General features: G+C 28.6%; 3 protein-coding genes and 1 long non-coding RNA gene across 7 annotated transcripts; 2 read left to right on the top strand and 2 right to left on the bottom strand.

Annotated features, from left to right (window-relative positions):
- Positions 1-581: 581 nt before the first annotated feature.
- LOC149882645 (sodium/potassium-transporting ATPase subunit alpha-like) lies at positions 582-4,118 on the bottom strand. Its single transcript, XM_090101224.1, has 8 exons — positions 3,619-4,118; positions 2,839-3,225; positions 2,283-2,456; positions 2,012-2,200; positions 1,533-1,924; positions 1,113-1,372; positions 800-993; positions 582-722 (listed from the first exon to the last, which is right to left on the bottom strand). Exons 2-8 carry the CDS (start codon positions 2,894-2,896, stop codon positions 694-696), a joined length of 1,296 nt encoding a protein of 431 aa, XP_089957350.1. The 5' UTR covers positions 2,897-3,225; positions 3,619-4,118; the 3' UTR covers positions 582-693.
- Positions 4,119-4,747: 629 nt separating this feature from the next.
- Positions 4,748-6,604, top strand: LOC149882644 (uncharacterized). Its single transcript, XR_016456641.1, has 2 exons — positions 4,748-5,588; positions 5,963-6,604. It is a non-coding gene; the product is annotated as an uncharacterized LOC149882644 (long non-coding RNA).
- Positions 6,605-10,429: 3,825 nt separating this feature from the next.
- LOC145202366 (uncharacterized) lies at positions 10,430-16,683 on the top strand. 4 transcript variants are annotated; one of them, XM_090100864.1, is made up of 3 exons: positions 10,430-10,565; positions 14,084-14,170; positions 14,410-16,683. In XM_090100864.1, exon 3 carries the CDS (start codon positions 14,659-14,661, stop codon positions 15,769-15,771), a length of 1,113 nt encoding a protein of 370 aa, XP_089956990.1. In that variant the 5' UTR covers positions 10,430-10,565; positions 14,084-14,170; positions 14,410-14,658; the 3' UTR covers positions 15,772-16,683. The 4 variants fall into 4 exon arrangements, with proteins under 4 accessions (XP_089956990.1, XP_089956988.1, XP_089956991.1 ...); XM_090100862.1 differs by lacking the exon at positions 10,430-10,565 and adding an exon at positions 13,617-13,885; XM_090100865.1 differs by lacking the exon at positions 10,430-10,565 and adding an exon at positions 13,676-13,885 and having other exon boundaries at positions 14,410-14,647.
- On the bottom strand, positions 12,706-13,718 carry LOC149882643 (uncharacterized). Its single transcript, XM_090100935.1, has 3 exons — positions 13,700-13,718; positions 13,448-13,502; positions 12,706-13,404 (listed from the first exon to the last, which is right to left on the bottom strand). Exons 1-3 carry the CDS (start codon positions 13,716-13,718, stop codon positions 12,882-12,884), a joined length of 597 nt encoding a protein of 198 aa, XP_089957061.1. The 3' UTR covers positions 12,706-12,881.
- Positions 16,684-18,302: the final 1,619 nt, after the last annotated feature.

Below are 18,302 nucleotides of genomic sequence, written 5' to 3'. Positions count from 1 at the left end.
AATAAAAAATCTTTAGTTTTTTCTAGTGCTGAAATAGCTCCATAGATTTCTTTACAACTATTAGTTTGCTTTATTTGAAACGGAAAAATTTTTGATTTTGCCGTATGTGAGCACAAAAACGTTGATGGGTATCTGTTGTAGACTCAATAAAATATACTGCAAATAAAGTTAGAGACTATATTTTCAAATAAAAATTGAGTGAAAAGTATATTAAAGTCACTTTTGATGTCAAAAACGTACAGGAGTATTTTTCAGTCGGATAGTTTACTCATTTCATTGCAATAAAATTAGGTTTCCATAAGCAAAATTAAAATGGTTGGGTCAACCTTGTCCTAAAGGTCTATTCGCGAATCCCTTCAAACCTTTTGGATTATTAATCAAAAAAAGATAATTTTTACATGCATCTTATTTATTTTTTTCTATTTTATCATTTAACAAACAACTCCTAGAAGTTGGTCACGCAAAATTCAAATCTATTTACTATTAGGTGTTTACATAGGGCAAGTTTAAGTATCACAATATTGATCGGCTGCGCATGTTTTAAACAAAAAAAAAAGAAGGGTAAAACCATGATGTAGAACTAAGAGTTGACAAAAGCTTTTCGAAAAAAAAAATACAAATTACAGAATAAAAGCAGCACGAAAAACTTCTTTTTACGTCTTCACCAGTCGTTACACAACGATGTTTAGGCGCCTAATAAAAAGTTTCTTTCTCCACCCAACCTGTAACAGAATTAGTATTACTTACTAGACTGCAACTTTTAAACACAAGCTTACTTGCAGATTAAAAAATGACAAACCTCGTGGGTTTCTCCTTAAAATGTATCTTCTGATTTCATCCAGAACAAGAATCAACAAACTGAATGGAAGCCCAGGTAGCCACCATGTAAAGTTCATTGGACGTAGACGAAGTCCTATATTTACTCCAGGAGTATACTGGAGAAAAGCTGCAAGAGCAGTCTCAAAGAATAATCCAAAATTTAGAAACCAATTGCTAAATAGAATGTTACATAAATTGATAAAATAACCTGTTAAGACAGAAAGCTCATTTTCATTAAAACACTAATAGAAATAACCTACAGGATTTTTGCTTTTAAAAATTGTTTAGCATACCTCATCCCTTGATGAAAAAGAGAGAGCCTTCTAGTTTTACTGATAATAAGATCTGCCCATTGCACAACCACAATGGTTACAAAGAAAGCTGTTTGGCATGTTAGCTCTTTACGCTGTGAATAAGTCCATTCACTTCCATAGGAGTCAGCAAGGTTGTTAAGTTTCGGATCATCCCATCTAGTTCGAATTCCAAACAAGTATGACGGCAAAAAGCCGTTTTCACCCATGATTACAAAGTATGTAAAGAAACCAGCAGTGGCCTGTAATATACGAAAACGTAAAAAAACTGATGTTAGAAAGTGAGTTCTATATTCATCATGCTAATAAGTAGCCATAAATAAAAAAAAACCTGTGCAAAAACAGTGAACAATACAAGTTCTTAAAAACAAGATATTCCAGTACACTATAAAAAAAACTAACCTGCAGCATGCCAACCATGCCATATGCGAAACTGATAAGGCGCTCGTTGACAAGTTTATCTTGCAAGGGATCCCGTGGTTTACGCTTCATAATGTCACTTTCAGCCTTTTCATAAGCCAACGAGATGGCAGGAACCATATCAGTACCAAGATCGATGCAAAGTATAGTCACAGTTCCCAATGGCAATGGAATCCCAAATAAAATATACAAGAGAAAAGGGGATATTTGAGGAATATTACTAGTCAAAGTGTAGGCGATTGACTTTTTTAAGTTATCAAATATAAGGCGCCCTTCTTCAACACCAGTTACAATCGAAGCAAAATTATCATCTAACAAGATCATATCAGCAGCTTGTTTAGAAACATCTGATCCTGCGATTCCCATAGCAACACCTACAAGAAGTACAAGTAAATTAAGCTTTTCAAGCTAAACTAAAAATACATAAGAAAAGAGCATCATATGCATCACAGAAAACTTACCAATATCAGTTTTTTTTAATGCAGGTGAGTCATTAACACCATCACCAGTGACAGCAACAATAGCACCAAGGCGTTGACAACCTTCAACAATGATCAACTTTTGTTGTGGTGAAGTCCGTGCAAACACTATTTCAGTGTGGTGTCTTAAAATATCATCCAAATCGTTTTGGGATATGTCTTTTAATTGAGCTTCGGATAAAGAAAGTTTTTGATTTTAAAAACTGCAGTAAAAAATAATTTTAGATCATTTTAAATACATTTAGTTACATACATCCATGAACAACACAGGCTCTAGCTTCACGTTTATTGACTTCATCTATTGGTATGTTCAGACGCTGTGCTATATCTTCTACAGTTTCATTCCCATCTGAGATGATTCCAACGCCTTTTGCAATTGCTTTAGCTGTAATTGGATAATCACCAGTCACCATGATAACTTTAATACCTATAACAAAATAAAATAGAGGTTGCACAAATAAAATAGAGCTTGCAGAAATTAAATTTTCTGTAATCTAATACTTTAAATTTTTTTCTATTTAATTTTATAAATTAAAAAATACTAAAATAAAGAAAAGTTGATGGTTCTAGAAAAAATGATCAGCCATTTTATGCTTTTTTGAACACCTCTCTTTTACATAGAAGTATGATTTAAATATATACCAGATACTGGTACAGTGTGTGAGGATACTGATATTTCAGCATCCTAATTGCCTTCAGTGTTATGCACTAATTACACTAAACCTAAATGAAACTTAGTGGTTAAATAAAAGCATAGAAAAAATCTAAAAACAGATCACTAATAATAGAATATTTATTTGAAAATATACCAGCACTCCTGCACTTGCTAACTGCATCAGACACAGCAGCTTGAGGAGGGTCAATCATACTTAGTAGACCAACAAAACTAATTCATCATAAGCGTGGTTGTAAGGTTTCTTAAAATCATCACCCAAAGCATGTTCAGCACCATTAATAAGAATTGTTGAACATCTTTCCAATATTCTTTTAGGTGCACCTTACATTACAAGAAGATATCTTGAATCATCAGGTTGCTAATGAATAGAGATTTGATATTTATTTGTTGAATTCAATGGAATTTCTGCTACTTTTTTGTATTTGGCTCTTATATCCACATCATTACCTACTGAAAGTTGGTAATGTTATGGATATAAGAGCAAAACAAACTTTAAGATGTATCACCATTGCACTCTTTTCTGTAAAACAAAAAGACAGCTAATAAAAAACTATTACTATTATAAATTTGTAAATTCTTAAAAATAAACTTTTTAAAAATTGACAAATTTATAACAGTAAGTCTTAAGTAACCATAATACTTAAGGAATAATTTTTATGTTAAATTTAAATACTTTTACAAAACACACCATTTTAATTTAATGAATGTTAAGTGAGCATATAATGATTTTTAGAGAAATTTATTTGGTATTTCAATGAAATTAAACACAAATTAATGATCTTTGTATAACATCTATATCTATCTTTTTCTTTTTTTTTAATTCAAACTTAGCTTGGAAGATAACCTAACTTCTATTCAAAAAAACTTTGTTAATGTTCAACAAAAAAGTAACACTAATTTTAAAAAGACTCACCGTTTTTCTTTCTAAATCAACAGGGTCAGCCATTTAGACAAATGGCTAAGTGTTTAGTATTAATCCTGAATATGTATGAACGAAATAGTAAATGATACGAGAGTGCTACCCAACTCAACAAAATATAACTTGATATCTGAAGCAAATAGGCGTGACTAAGTAATATTGTCATTGGAACAGCATTCTTGAAGAAAACTGTGGTAACAAGATGAACAAGTTACAAAACTTGTTAAACACTTCCAGTTCAGTAAAAACGTGCCAACATAATTCGTTTAAACACGTGCAAAATGTATGATAAACCTCCATGATGGTTTAACATGAAAATCCAAAAGAAACCAGTTACTTTTGAGAAACAGGAAATTATTTTGTCGAATGTTTAATTTTTATAAAATAACGCCTTTTTTTTCGGAAGAATTAAGTTGATGCGTTCCATAAAAACGTTCTTTTAAAGAATTATTTTAAGGTTCATTTGAGTTTGGTTGTTTTTCGTTTCGCCTTTTCTAGAAGTGGGTGATAAATAAAAAAAAAAACATAATTTATCAATTAATAATTAATAAACATTTTATTTCATTCTACATTTAATGCATGTAAAAACTTTGTGAGAAGATAAATTGAAATGTGATAATTTGCCTTCAAATGTTCATGATAAATAAGCGATTTCATATCTTCTGAGTATTCCCTTTAAATTTTTCCTTTAAGGGTTGTATGTCATTGTAACACTGAATATATATATATATATATATATATATATATATATATATATATATATATATATATATATATATATATATATATATATATATATATATATATATATATATATATATTCAGTGTTACAAGTTAATGGTGGCAAATTAGTGGTGAAACGCAAGAACCGAACTTCAAATTAGAAGATGAGCTTCAAAATTGAAGTACGATTTGAGCTGCTTAAGGCGAACTTAAGTCCCAAGAAGCGGACTTGAACTGAAGTCAAACTGGAAAAACGAGAGTTTTTGGAAGTTCAAGTCATTTTTTTTTAGTCTGGTTCAGACCAGACTTAAAATTCATCTTGAGAAAAAGAAAAAAAAAAAAGCAAGCAAACAAACCGCCATGATCGTTTTATAGATGCGTTCAAAACTTTACTATAACCAGTTCTTACCGAGTAAAAGAAGTTACTAATGAATACCTACGTAATTAGTTTAGAAGGTTATATTGTGAAAACATATTTTTAGATGAATTCATTACAGAACACTGGTTATTATCAGTTTCAAAACGTGTGTTTTTTAAAACATCTTGTAGGTCGTTCGTTATGATCCAATGTGTCATATTTATTATGCCGTTATCATTGCTTATTTCCATTTTGAAATGTCGAACATCTAAGTATTTTAAGTTGCTAACAACAAATTAAGATCTTTCACTTTTAAGATAATAAACAGCCTTTTTGCTTAATTGTATTCAAATGTCCCATTTCCACAAGGCTTTTGATTTAGTCACGTTTATTAAAAATAGCATTAATAAAAATTCTATTTACTAATAAAATGTTCCCTTTATGCAAAGAAGTGATACGTGTTAAAGGTAGTAAAAGAGAGTTCATAAGAAGAGTTAGTTTAATTATAACAATTATAAAAAAAATGACATTTATTTTAAAACATTCAAAAATGAATTGGTATAAGCTGCATTTTAGAGGTAGAAGAAGAAGATGATGATGGTGATGGTAAAGAAGAATAAGAAATATGCCAAATCACATAACAACCTTTATTGACAGAGCCAATCCTTTAGAAGTCTTTAACAATACTGAATTTAAAGGTGATACACATTTTCAAAAGAAATCTTGTAAATGTTAGCTAATGACATTATTAAAAAAATTGTAAACAATCAAGTGTGCCTTCTTTTATCTGTACAACAACTGGCTATTGCATTTTGGTTTTATGCTACTGATTCAAGGGAGTAGATATTCAAGAAATGGAATCAGACAAATGGACCTTGTAATGGTAGGTTTTATATTATGTTTTTAAATAAAATTATTTTACAACAACAAGTAACAATATAATCAAGTAACAATAAACAGTACTTTATATTTAAAATTGTATGGTTTGATTCAATTCAGTAAACTCTTTTAGAGAGTAAAAGGAGATTGGGAGGAGTTGAAAGTTAACCATTCAACTGTTTGTTGAGCAGATAAAAAAATTTCCATTGAAATTGCTAACAATAGATATCAGCACATAGTTTCCTGCAGAAGCTGATACTTTGATAATTCAGCAAAGGCGATCATAAGTTTTCATGGATATTTGCATTTTGCTATTTCTTAAAAATATTAAATTTTCTTTAAGAAAGAAAGTATTTATACTTATCAACTATTATTTAGGTTTTTCCAAATTTAAGGGTTCCTATGATGAATTGGAGGGAATAACGGAATAAATTATCAAAATAGCAATGAAGAAGATGTCGCTGAAGCATTCACAAGAGATATTTTAGGAGAAACAAAGAGAAATTTGTAGACTACTTTTCTTTTTTAAATTTTTGTTTGTGTGTCTATTTATTGATAAAAGTTTAATAACAAAAACAATATTTGCAAATGTTTATACCGCTGTTTACTTCAAAAGAATCACATTTTATATTTCAGATTATTATTATATATCAAAAACTAATTTCTCTTTAAAACAAAGTATGAATAAGAACATTCCAAAAAAAAATTTGATCTGATGTTGTGTAAAAATAGTTATCCTCAAATACAGTAAGTTTGTTGTGTTGTTATTTCAAAAACATAACTGACATTTTTTTGGGCAGTTTTCCATTTTTACTTCATGATCTTTTTGTTTGTATTTTTGCTATTGCTGGAGTGAGTTTATTTTTATACTGGTTGATTCTATTTGTTTTTGCTTTAGTTCTTTATCAAGATCATGAATTTTATTTTGTTTTTTTGCATTTTTAGAGGTATTTTGTTTAACTTAAAAGTTTGCTCTTTTTCATGTGTTAAGGATCAAGGTGCTATCAATGGCTTCGTTAATGTTTTCTTTTCTGTTTCTATTAGTGGACCAATAGTTATAGAATCGTTCTCCCAATATATTGCGCATATACATAAGTGGGTGTATATATATATATATATATATATATATATATATATATATATATATATATATATATATATATATATATATATATATATATATATATATATATATATATATACCTACAAATGTATATACCTACATATATATATACCTACATATATATATACCTATATATGACACTATATATTGTCACGTTTTTCCAGTAATAAAACTACTTCCTGAATTAAGTTTGTGAGTTTGTAATAATTTATTAAAGATATCACTATTTTTTTTATTTCATGAATAGTAAAACTACTAAGATATTTAAATATACAAAAGTACATATGAAACAGTATAATCGTGCTCATATCATGCAAATGCTCTCTTTTGATCCAAAGATTTTTCTTTAAAAAAAATTATACGACCCTTTATCTAGAAATTTGTTTATATCTTTTGTTTTTTTAATCGATATTATTTTGAATAAATTAGTTTTTACTTTAATGTATTTCAGAAGTTCTGCAAACGCTGAATGGACTTCATAATAATAGACTTGATAAAAATTCAATGTCTTTAAATATCTGATTCAACATTTTAAATTTATTTAGATAATATTTAAAATGTAAAATTTTTTGATGTTATGAAATGATGACGTTTAAGATGATCATTGAATGTTTTAAGGATGAGTAGAAGTAGAAAAAGAGAGTTGTTTAAACAAAAATTAACTAAGGATGTCCTCTAATTAAATCTCTTTGCTTCAAAAATATTGTGCTCATTTTAGCCTAGTGGTTGGCGTTATTAGTGGTGTAGGTCATATGACTTAGAAGTTCTGTAGTCTGTTTGAAACACCACGGTAACTCGGTCATACCCCGGAAGATAGTGTCACCTAAAACAAAACCTGATATTTGTGTTGCAATCTTCGATTCTAGTGTATATTTATTAATTGCGCAAAAACTTTTTCATCTGCGTGAGACATTAACTTTCTTAGGACATTTTCCCTAAAACATTTTTACTACTCCAAAACTTAAAGCTACTGCTATATCTTCCTTGAAACATCAAGATTGTAAACAAAAACGTAATAAATGACAATTTTGGTATTCTGAATTGATAATGAGAATTAGATAATGACAACGAGAAGAAGAGGAGAAAGAAAACGATTTTCTACAAAAATGATAAAACTGTAAATAAAATTTTTCAAGGAGAGTTTTCTCAAAACTACGGTTTTGTTAATAAAGAAAAAGTATGGAATTACCTTTAGCATATAAATTTGCAACCTGTATTTTTATAACACAAAAACAATTTTATAAACCACAAATCATACTGTTTTAGAAGGTAATATGGTATGATATATGTTTTCTAAAGATAATGGTATAAATCTGATATATGGTTTAAAACTTTAACACGTTGACGGCCAATAGGATTTTCGTAAAACGTCTAAAAATTATTTTCACGTTTTAGGTTTAATTTAAATAGAATAGGTCAAAATAAAAGTATTTCATTTGTTTTGAGATATTTTTGAAGTGATTTTTGTGTTTTTTTATGTCCCCCACCGGTGGGCAGAATGACAAGCTAAAGTTAATATGTTGTGTCGGCCACCGGTGGCGGACGCGGCTCAATTGGAATACCCCGGTGTCGGCCACCGGTGACTGACACGGCGGTCAACGTGTTAAATAACGTTTTCCAAATTTGATCAAGTCACGGAAGATCACCAAGTGACGGAATAAGAGCTACTATCAAAAGGTTAATAGAGAGAATTTTCCGCAATAGAATGAGAGCAGAATTCCCTTCTTTTTTTTTAAAGTTTTTTTGAAACGTGAAGAAAACTAATTACTTTCCCAAATCCATTGAAGAAAAAGATTAGAATCTTTTTGCAAATCATTATTTTTACATAACAAAATCATTTTGCATATTTATAAGGGTATGTAACTCTTAATTTAGTAAATACTTCAAAGAGATGATAGAAATATTTTTTTTTATAAATAAGTAACTTAAAAAGTCTGAAATCTTGGAACTTAGAAGCTAAATGTAAAAGGCAAAGGTGGGCAATTTTCGATAAAGTTCTGATTTTCCGATAATCCGCTAGTATCGGACTAAGAAAAAGTATCGGACTATCGGACTAACATTTGTATCGGACTTAGACTATTGGACTGGTGGAATAAAATTTCCGGTACTTTTTATATTAAAAAAATCAATTCAATTTATGGCTAATTTTTTTTTGTACTGTATTTGTTAAACAATGTACGTAAGTTAGTGCACTCATTACAAATCTAAATCTATTTTTTCAATTTTGAAAAACTTAGCAAAAAGTGTACTTTTATTAAAATGAGTAAAAAAAAAAATAAAAAAAAGCTTTTACATTTTTAGAGCTATCGGGCTATCGGACTGTCGATAATCGGACCGACAAATCAAAAAAATATCGGTCTATTGATATCGGATTAGAAACTCGAGTGTCGGACAATTGGATATCGACTTCAAAAAAAATGAGCGGCTCCCAGCTCTGGTAAAAAGTAAAAAAGTTATAATTAAGCAGAGCACCTAATTCCACCAAAACAAATTTTAATAACTAATTTTCTTATTACAACAGGCTTTGCTAAGCTAGCACAGAATAAAAAAATTTTAGTAGCGAGTCTAACGTTTGAATGTCTGTTAAAAAAGAAAAAAATACTAGTTAAAAGTAGCACTTTTTTAAGAGTATGTTGACTTAAGTTGCACTTTTATAATTTTTCTTCCTATTTGATGCTTTTATTGGAAGTGTTGTTTTCCTTCCAAACTCCGTCTTATTATTTCTATTTTAGTCGCTTTTTTCTGTTTTTCCTCTTAAATCTGTGAGACCTCTTAAATGGCTCTTACCGACAAACTTACTTACGTAAAACTAGCAGAGCCATTTTCTATTACAAAATGAGCTAACCGTCGTTTTGTAATAGAAAAAAAATTAAATTTTATTGAAAAATTAATAGCAAACAAAATTTTAAAACTATTTGTTTAAAATTAAGTAAAAAAATTTAATTTCAAACCGGTAAATTATGAAAGTAAATTTCAAAGAGAACTGGAAATCAAGTATTAAAGTTGAAAATGCGATAATACTAATATAACTATAATACTAACAATAATTAAAAATTGATAATAATTAAAAAATAGTAATAATAATAATAATGAAAAAACATAAATGGGTATAATCAATATACTTATAATATTAATAATAGTAATAATATTTATTATTACATTATAATGATAATAATTAAGAAAATGATTATAGCACTAATATTAATAAAAGCAATAACAACAATATTATTAAGGGGTAAAACGCCATAATCTATAGAGTTTTTTCCAAAAATATTCTATTGATTTAGAATGTGATTGGAATATTATTTAAAATATCTTTTTTGAAATCGGGAAGAGACAATTGAAGATATTTAAAGAGCTTTCGTCCTCCTATTCACATCATAATGTTGAATTAAAAATAAATTTAAATACTAATATTAAACTTTTTACAGCTTCAAATGAAATAAAATTCTTTGCTAAACACATCTTAATGTTCGGTGATTTTATATGATTTTTAATTTGTTGCTTTGCAAAACTTTGCGATAATTTGCAAAGTAGAGAATATAATTCTCGGTTTCCTCAATGGTTTTTCAACCTTCATTCCTTATCTTGATTTCCTTATGCATTTGTTTAAAATTTTTTCACAAACTTTGACCAATAAAAGACTGCCAGGTTCAACATTAGCAGCAGTTTTTTTAAAAGCTTAGATGCGCTAAAACATTTCATTTGTGCACTTGTTGTGATTTTAAGTAAAGAACGCTTCACAAAAAAACCAGTTGAAACTTGTTGAAAATATGGATAAAAACACCGTCCCATTTTCGGTCGATTTAATGGAGACTAATTAATTCAATGAATATTTACGGGATTTTGGCAAATAAGGTTTGTTTTTTGACAATATTTTATAGATGGTTCATTTTAATCTTAAGCCTCTGTATCAATAACTTTATTATAAGTTTATAAAATTCTTAAGCCTCTGTATCAATAACTTGATTATAAGTTTCAAAGTTTGCGATGATGTATTAACGAATCATTAAACAATTCAAATATAGTTGTAACATGGTCTATTACAACGAGTTTAAAAAGATGCAGATGGTCATGTTTTTAAGAAAATAAGTTTCTGTCACAGCTATTTAATATGAATAAATGCAGTTTGAAGACATCGAATTAAAAACACCTGGGTGTGACTTGAGTTTACTGTTACATAATGTTAAGAAGAAGTTTTCTTAATCAAACCTAAATAAAGAGGAGTAAAGCGATATTTCGTCGATTGAGAATTATAGGGTTCTAACTGACTTTTTGGAAAAAAATGAGTTGTAAACATAATCATGATGGTGTAGACAATATCTATCATCTGTTAAAACCCTTTATAAAAATCTCCAGATTTGAACAAGTTTTTGATAAAAGTTCCAATTGCAACGCAGGGTTTTGTAGCAATCGTTCAGAATAGACCTTTTCATAAATAAACGTCCGCGTTTCAAATCGAGGCTTAGGTTGTACCGTTAGTAAACAAACAAAATATTTCATTGCTTAGGCTATCTGTTTCTTTTAATCTTGAGCTTTATTTGTTATTTTAACAAGATAATGTTATCATCTTTAAACACAAATGAAATTTCTTCAAAAGAAATAGGTTAATTAATAGGTAAATTGATTACAGAAGGAATCGATTCACTGCATCTTTATGTAATAAGGTAGAGAACAAATCTCCAAAAGGATTTAAAAGTTTGGCACACAAACTTGTCCATGGTGAAAACAAAACTAAGCTAAACAATATTATTTCATATAAACTTTCCTATGGTAAATATTATGAACCTATAGCGTTAAAGTATTATGAAAACTTTATGAAATCCTCTGACTATAAACTAGATGTAGAACCATGTGGTTTGGTACTTGATGAAAAAAATTTTGTTTTGGGTGCATCACCTGATAGGAAAGTAAAGTGTGATAATGATTGTGGAATAATAGAAATTAAGTGCAGCGAAGAATACAGTAACCTGGACCCAAAAGATATATGTTTTGTAGCGAAAAATCCATATATAATTTTTGATATATCTAATAATAAAATTTTAATAAACAAAAACTATAGTTATTATGATCAAATCCAAATGCAACTTGGATTAACAACACAAACATGGTGTGATTTTGTGTTTATTAGACTTTTACTTCAACTATATGTTGGACAAAATAATTGAAAAAATAAACAACAATACTTTAATTTGAAGACAAATATTTTATTGAAATTTGCAGAATCTATTTTACAGTATATGCATTTATAAATTTATGACAAAAAATTATATATATATATATATATATATATATATATATATATATATATATATATATATATATATATATATATATAAAAGGAATGTATTTGTAGTTATTTATGATATATATAATAGTTAAATTCAATGTCAAATTTTTTTTATTGTCTCAACACATTTTTATCAATTAGTTTCTATGCGTTTTTTATAATAGGCTCATGAAAGTTAGTTAAAATTCCACAAACTGTAACTATTTGATTGAGAGAACCAATCATGTTTAGAGGAATAACTCTATTGAATATATGAAAACATTTTAGTCTTTGAATCAATCTCTCAACATGAATATGTTCACTTGCAATTTGCTGACTTTGTATCACCTCTGTTTCAGTGAATTGTTCGCGATTTTGAAGAAATGATGGAATGATTAATTTAACTCCAAATGGACTTAAATAATCTTGGATAGTAAAACCTCTATCTGCCATAACTTCTTCACCATGATTCCATAAATTTGGATTTAAAAGTCCACTCTTAATGGTTATTTCTTTATCTGATATACTCCCGGGGTAAGCAGCAGATATAAAAGTAAAACCACCTCCTGGGTCAATGCCAACTAAAATCTTTATAGATGTGTGACTTTTATAGTCAGAATAGAACAATTTATGTACAGTCAATGATTAAGGCACAGCTACTTTTATTTCAAGACAATTAATGATGCATTTAACATTGGGAAATTTATCCTTCATTTACTGAGGCATATTTTGTTTTATTTGAGTTAACAAATGCCATATGCTAAGGCTACCCAGCTTTATGTACATAAAGTTCAACCATGTTATAACAGTGTTACTTACAGTTCCTTCACATACTGAAAAAAGAAATGTTAAATGTCTAATATCATAATTTTTTCTTAATCGCACTAATGTTAATAAAGATGCTTCTAAAGGTAATATAATTTGATTTCTCCTTCTATTTTCATTTTCTTTTGAATGCTTACTATTGAATAAGATAAAGTTTCTCCATTTTCTCTGGAGTCAAGATATATAAAAACTGCATCTAATGTTTTTCGATTCGGAAATCCTGTGTAATGTTTTAATTCTTTATCACATGAGAGAACATGCTCAACAAATTTATTTCCTTCATTAGCTATTGTTTCTTTTATTTTCTTATTTTCATTTTGCAACTGCTTCATGCTTAATTTTCTATAAAGGAGTGAATCTCTATTTGAGCTACTGCTTGTTTTGTTAAGAACATCATTGTCAGGCAAAACTATACTTTTTTGGGGAGATTGTCTATAACCTGGTGATTTTCTTTCTTTTTCACTAGCTTTAAAATTATTCCAGCTATGAAGTGATGGTTTAGCACCTTTTCTTAAAGTGCATCTAGTACCTCCAGCAGCTTTTAAAATGTCCTGCAATTTAAAACGAGAGCAGCATAAATATGATGAGCTAGTAACACTAAATCTAAACCATTTTTACGCTTTATCAAGTTGCACCAAAGAAAAACGTTATTTTTATCTTTCGGAAAATGAAAGAATTTAATGCCAGAAGCCTTTTATTCTCTAAATTCGATAATATAGCTTCGATTAAAGCAATTATAGGCAGCACATTGCTTGCCAGATGATTTTCTTATAGGTTTTTTTTATTAGAAGACATTTGATTTGTTTACAAACGGTACAATCTAAGCCTCGTTTTGGAATTATAAGGACGTTTATTTATGACAAGGTCAATTGTTAAGTTCCTCAGAAATTGTTTGTGCTAGAAGGTTCTATCGGCATAAACAACCAATTTATTTCAAGTTTTAAATAAAAGATGGCTGCTCGCAAAAATAAGAAATTATCTTTCGCAAGATGTTTTAAATGCAATTAATGAAGACTTTAATCAGAATTTTTCATCCAATATCAATGATGATTCAATTGATGAAAATTGCAATAGAGTCAAATGAGTAAAGTTTTTATAAATTTAATTTAATTACAACGTTTACTTATAAACAAAAAGAGATCGAATTTAGACCACAAATGCTTAAATTTGAATAACCTTATAATTTTTTACCGAATAAAGTACAAATTTATTTTTTTTTGTACTGTTTTTAAGTTTTACTTTTTTTCTATAGTCATTAACTGAATGTCATTCTGTTTTATAGTAGAGGTATTTCGTTCAACACCGTTGTTTGTTCTCTGGAATCTTCTTTGTCTCCGCAGCATCCAGATAATCAAACGGAAAAAGCAAGGTAAGTTAAAATAAAAAGAATCATTAAGAGTACACCTTTCCCATAACAATTTTATCTGATGTATTACTATATTGGTATTTTTATATTGTGTTTTTGTCATTTATGTGTAATTTATAACTTAATACTCAAGATTATTGTCAAAATTATGTTTTCTTGATTGCAAAGGTTACTTTTTATAATCTCAATGTTTAGTTAATTTTCAAAATTTTGTCTTTTCTACATTATAATATCTTTTATAGATTTGGTAAAGATGGTCTTCTCGTAACAAGTAGTAAAAAAACAAATAAAAAGAGATCTAGACAACCAGAAAAATGGAAAATGAATAAACGTAAGAAATTATGCCAGTCTGGAGAGTCTTATGTTAGCAGTACTAAAAGATAATTTCATCAAAAAAGATTTTAAAAACATATAAAGAAAACTGCAAGTATAAATGCAACGCTAAACTTACCTTTGAGCAGAGAATTTTTATTAAACAGTCATACTACAATATGGACAAAGATAGGCAAAACTTTTTCATTTTAAGTTCTACAAGACGTAATATAACAGCTCGTCAGACTAAAGAAGGTTTTTCAAAAAGACATTATTCCTTTCAATATTTTTTTGTTGTAGCAAATGAAGAAATCAGAGTTTGCAAAACTTTTTGGATACAAACACTATGTATTAGTCAAAAAATTATTTACAATGTGCATGAAAAGAAGGATCCGTTGAATGGTACGCCAAAAGCAGATATGAGGGGTAAGCATACTAAAAGAGTGGTTACAGATGAAATAAAAAATAAAGTAATTCACTTCATAAGTTCATTTCCAACAGTTGATAGTCACTATTGCAGGTCTTCAAGCACCCGACAGTACTTACCCTCAAATTTGAATTTAAAAAAGATGTATCAGCTGTACATCGAAACGAATAGTGAGGAAGAAGTAAAAAAAGTTAAAGAGTCTTACTTTAGATTTATATTTAATACTCAGTTTAATTTAAGTTTCCATAAACCAAAAAAGGACAGGTGTGATGCTTGTGAAGCCTATAAAGTAGCAAAAGAAAATAATAAACTTGATAACACTATGGAAGAGGTACAGCAAGTTCATTTGCAGGAAAAAATAGCAATGCGTGAAGAAAAAACATATGACCATAACAATGAGCTGGTTGATTTAGTAGTAATTAGTTTTGATCTTCAAAATGTTGTTCAGTGTCCGAAAGCTGAAATAAGTAGCTTTTTCTACAAAAGAAAACTAAATGTTTACAATCTGACAGCACATGTTAAATCTAACAAAACTATTAAGAAGTACTGTGTTGTTTGGCCAGAAGTAACTTCAGGAAGAACAGGTAATTATCTTGCAAGCAGACTTATTAAAATTTTTGATGATGTTGCAAAAACATTTCCTGAAGCTAAACATTACATTACTTGGAGTGATAGTTGTGTTCCTCAAAACCACAACTCAATTATGACAACTGCCATGATTTATTTTCTGACTCAGCACCAACTAGTTGAAGATATTACAATGAAGTACAGTGTACCAGGGCATTCTGCAGTTCAGGATGTTGATAACATGCACAGTCAAATTGAAAAAACACTGCAGTCTTCTGAATTTTACTCACTAATTTGATTAATGAGACTTTTACTTACAGTAAACAGGAAAAAACCATTCACAATTATTTAAATGCAGTCAGAGGATTTTAAAGATTTCCAAAATGTTGCAAACAAATTTTTATTTAAAAAAGTGCCACTTTCAAATATAACATCACTCCAAATTAAATGTGCACCTCTTGTTGGGTATAAAGTTTCTTATTCAAATAAAATGTTTCATACAATCAATGTAAAGCCACCTGAAAAATATACTAGAAAAAAAGATAAAGAAGTTAAAAAGAATGTTATGTTTACTTTGCCTAAACCAGGTATTCTTTTCAAGTTTAATCAAAGTGCTATTACAGAAAAAAAAAAAGAATGATCTGAAAGACATGCTAAAATTTATGCCTTTACAAGATAAGGAATATTATGAAAATGTTATAAAAATTTGTTAAAATATTTAGATACTTAAACTTTATTTTTTCAGATGTTCTTATTTTTTCTTATTATTAACAAAATATTCAATGTTTTAGTTTTTTAATGTTGTCTCTTGCTTTATTTTTTTTCTTAAATATGGCCTATATCCCACAAATATTTCTTGTAGAACCTTTTAATTCTAACAAAAAATACGTTACTATTGTAGAAAACGTTCTAACTGAAATCAAAAGTATTGCTCAGTTTACAAAATATTTCATCTAATTCCTTTTTAACTTAGTTATAGCATTAGAGAAAGTATACAATCATTTTGGACAAAAATTTGTCCGAAATTCTATTAACGTTTCCATAGGAAGAAGATACAAAAGTTTAAAGTCGATTTTCTCTAAACTAAAAAAACATCACATAGAACCCTATAATTCTCAATCGACGAAAATTTGTTCATTGCGTATATTTTTCAATATACGTATTAACATATGCGCGCAATTCACTGTAGGTCTTTCTAATAATTGAAAAAGTTTAAAATATTTTCAGATATAAAAGAGTTTGTAATAAAAAGTAAACGCAACAATAGATTTTAGTTGAACATTGAAGCCAAAGCGTCAAAAACGATGTTTAATTATTTTTTTAAAATTCTTTTCATTTTTCATTAAAGTATAGTTCAATTTTTACTTTAGCTTCTGTTATGTGCAACTTTGCAAACAGAAATTGATTTCATATGAATGGCATTTGCAACATGCTTCAAATTAACAAGATCTGTCACCTGTTTTCACGTAGTTTACTAAGTTACAAAAATAAAAACAAACAAAAAAAATAATTTTTTTTTGGATCACTTAGCCTTGTTCATATATTCAGTGGCAAATTCCCTAATTATCTCAGCATAATTGTTGTTACGCCACTAAATTACAACTGTATTTCTGAATGTGATTATAGCTGATTAAAAATCAACTTTTTTGAAAAAAAAAAACAGTTTCAAAACAAGTCAAATCCGGCATATCTAGTCAAAAATAGTTTCAACGCAGCATTAAAGATATTGAAAACTTTCTCCGTTATTCTGTCACACCAACAGACTTTGATTATTGAATTATGCGTCATTCCTTTAGGATTATGCTTTTGATTGTTTTAAATAATCTGAAACATAATCCTTAGTATAAAAAGTTATTAAAAAGCATTATTTTAAAATCATAGTTCTATCTAAAGTTTCTGACTAAATTAATTTGCAACTATATATTTATATATAATTTTAGATAAACTTCCTATGCACTTTGTGAATAAAAGATATATAACAATGAAATGAGATATTTAAAGGCATTTATTGCCAATTACATCATGAAAAAAATAGGACTTATAACACTTTTTTTGCAGTTGATTGAGCTAGCAGTAAAGATTAGTGATGTGCCGGAACCAGTTTATGCCGAGTCTCCGATTCCGGGTACCCGCCTGAAAAACCGGGTCAGATTCCGGGTACCCGGCACCGAGTCCATTTTTTTAAAAGTTGGAATACAAACCTGTGAAATCTCTAGCGATGAACTATTCACACAAAATACGCTTTTTACGCTAACTAACCAAAAGTTATGTGGCGGAACTACCATTTAGCAAAACCTCGCAATGCAGGGTGAGGGGCCTGAGTTGTAGGGGCCTAAATTTTTTTAAAAGTTGTGCAACAGTTTTTTAATAACTATACTTAGTTTAAAATCATTTTTCTCTCCTGTTGGTTCGGGCCTAAATAATATTTTGTATGGAAGGGGGCAAAATTTGAAGTTCCGCCACTGAAAGTTTTATTAGGGAAATTAAAAGATTAAGAGAGACAAAGAATTGCAAAAAAAGGTAGACTTTCTCAACTGTAGTGTGATTAAAATAAAACAAATTTAAACAAATAAAAAAAACTTAAACAACACTTATTTGCTGTATCTTATTTTAATTGTTTTATTAACTTTAGATTGTAATGAACAAACATTAGGTATTCTCCGTTATCTGCTTTTAGTCTGCTCCTTGTTGCTTCGTATATGTCCCCACCAGCACTAAATAACCTTTCACTTTCTATTGATGACGGAGGTGCTGTAAGATATTTTAATGCCATCTTTTTAAGTTTTTCAAATTGCATTCCACATTTACTCCACCACAAAAACGAACAAC

The sequence above is a fragment of the Hydra viridissima genome, unplaced genomic scaffold (genome assembly GCF_058129835.1).
Source record: "Hydra viridissima isolate aposymbiotic clone 2 unplaced genomic scaffold, HvirCarnegie_v1 scaffold_10, whole genome shotgun sequence".
Lineage (NCBI taxonomy): Eukaryota > Metazoa > Cnidaria > Hydrozoa > Anthoathecata > Hydridae > Hydra > Hydra viridissima.
Note: the sequence above shows the minus strand (reverse complement) of the source record. Positions and strands in the feature narration are given on the sequence as shown.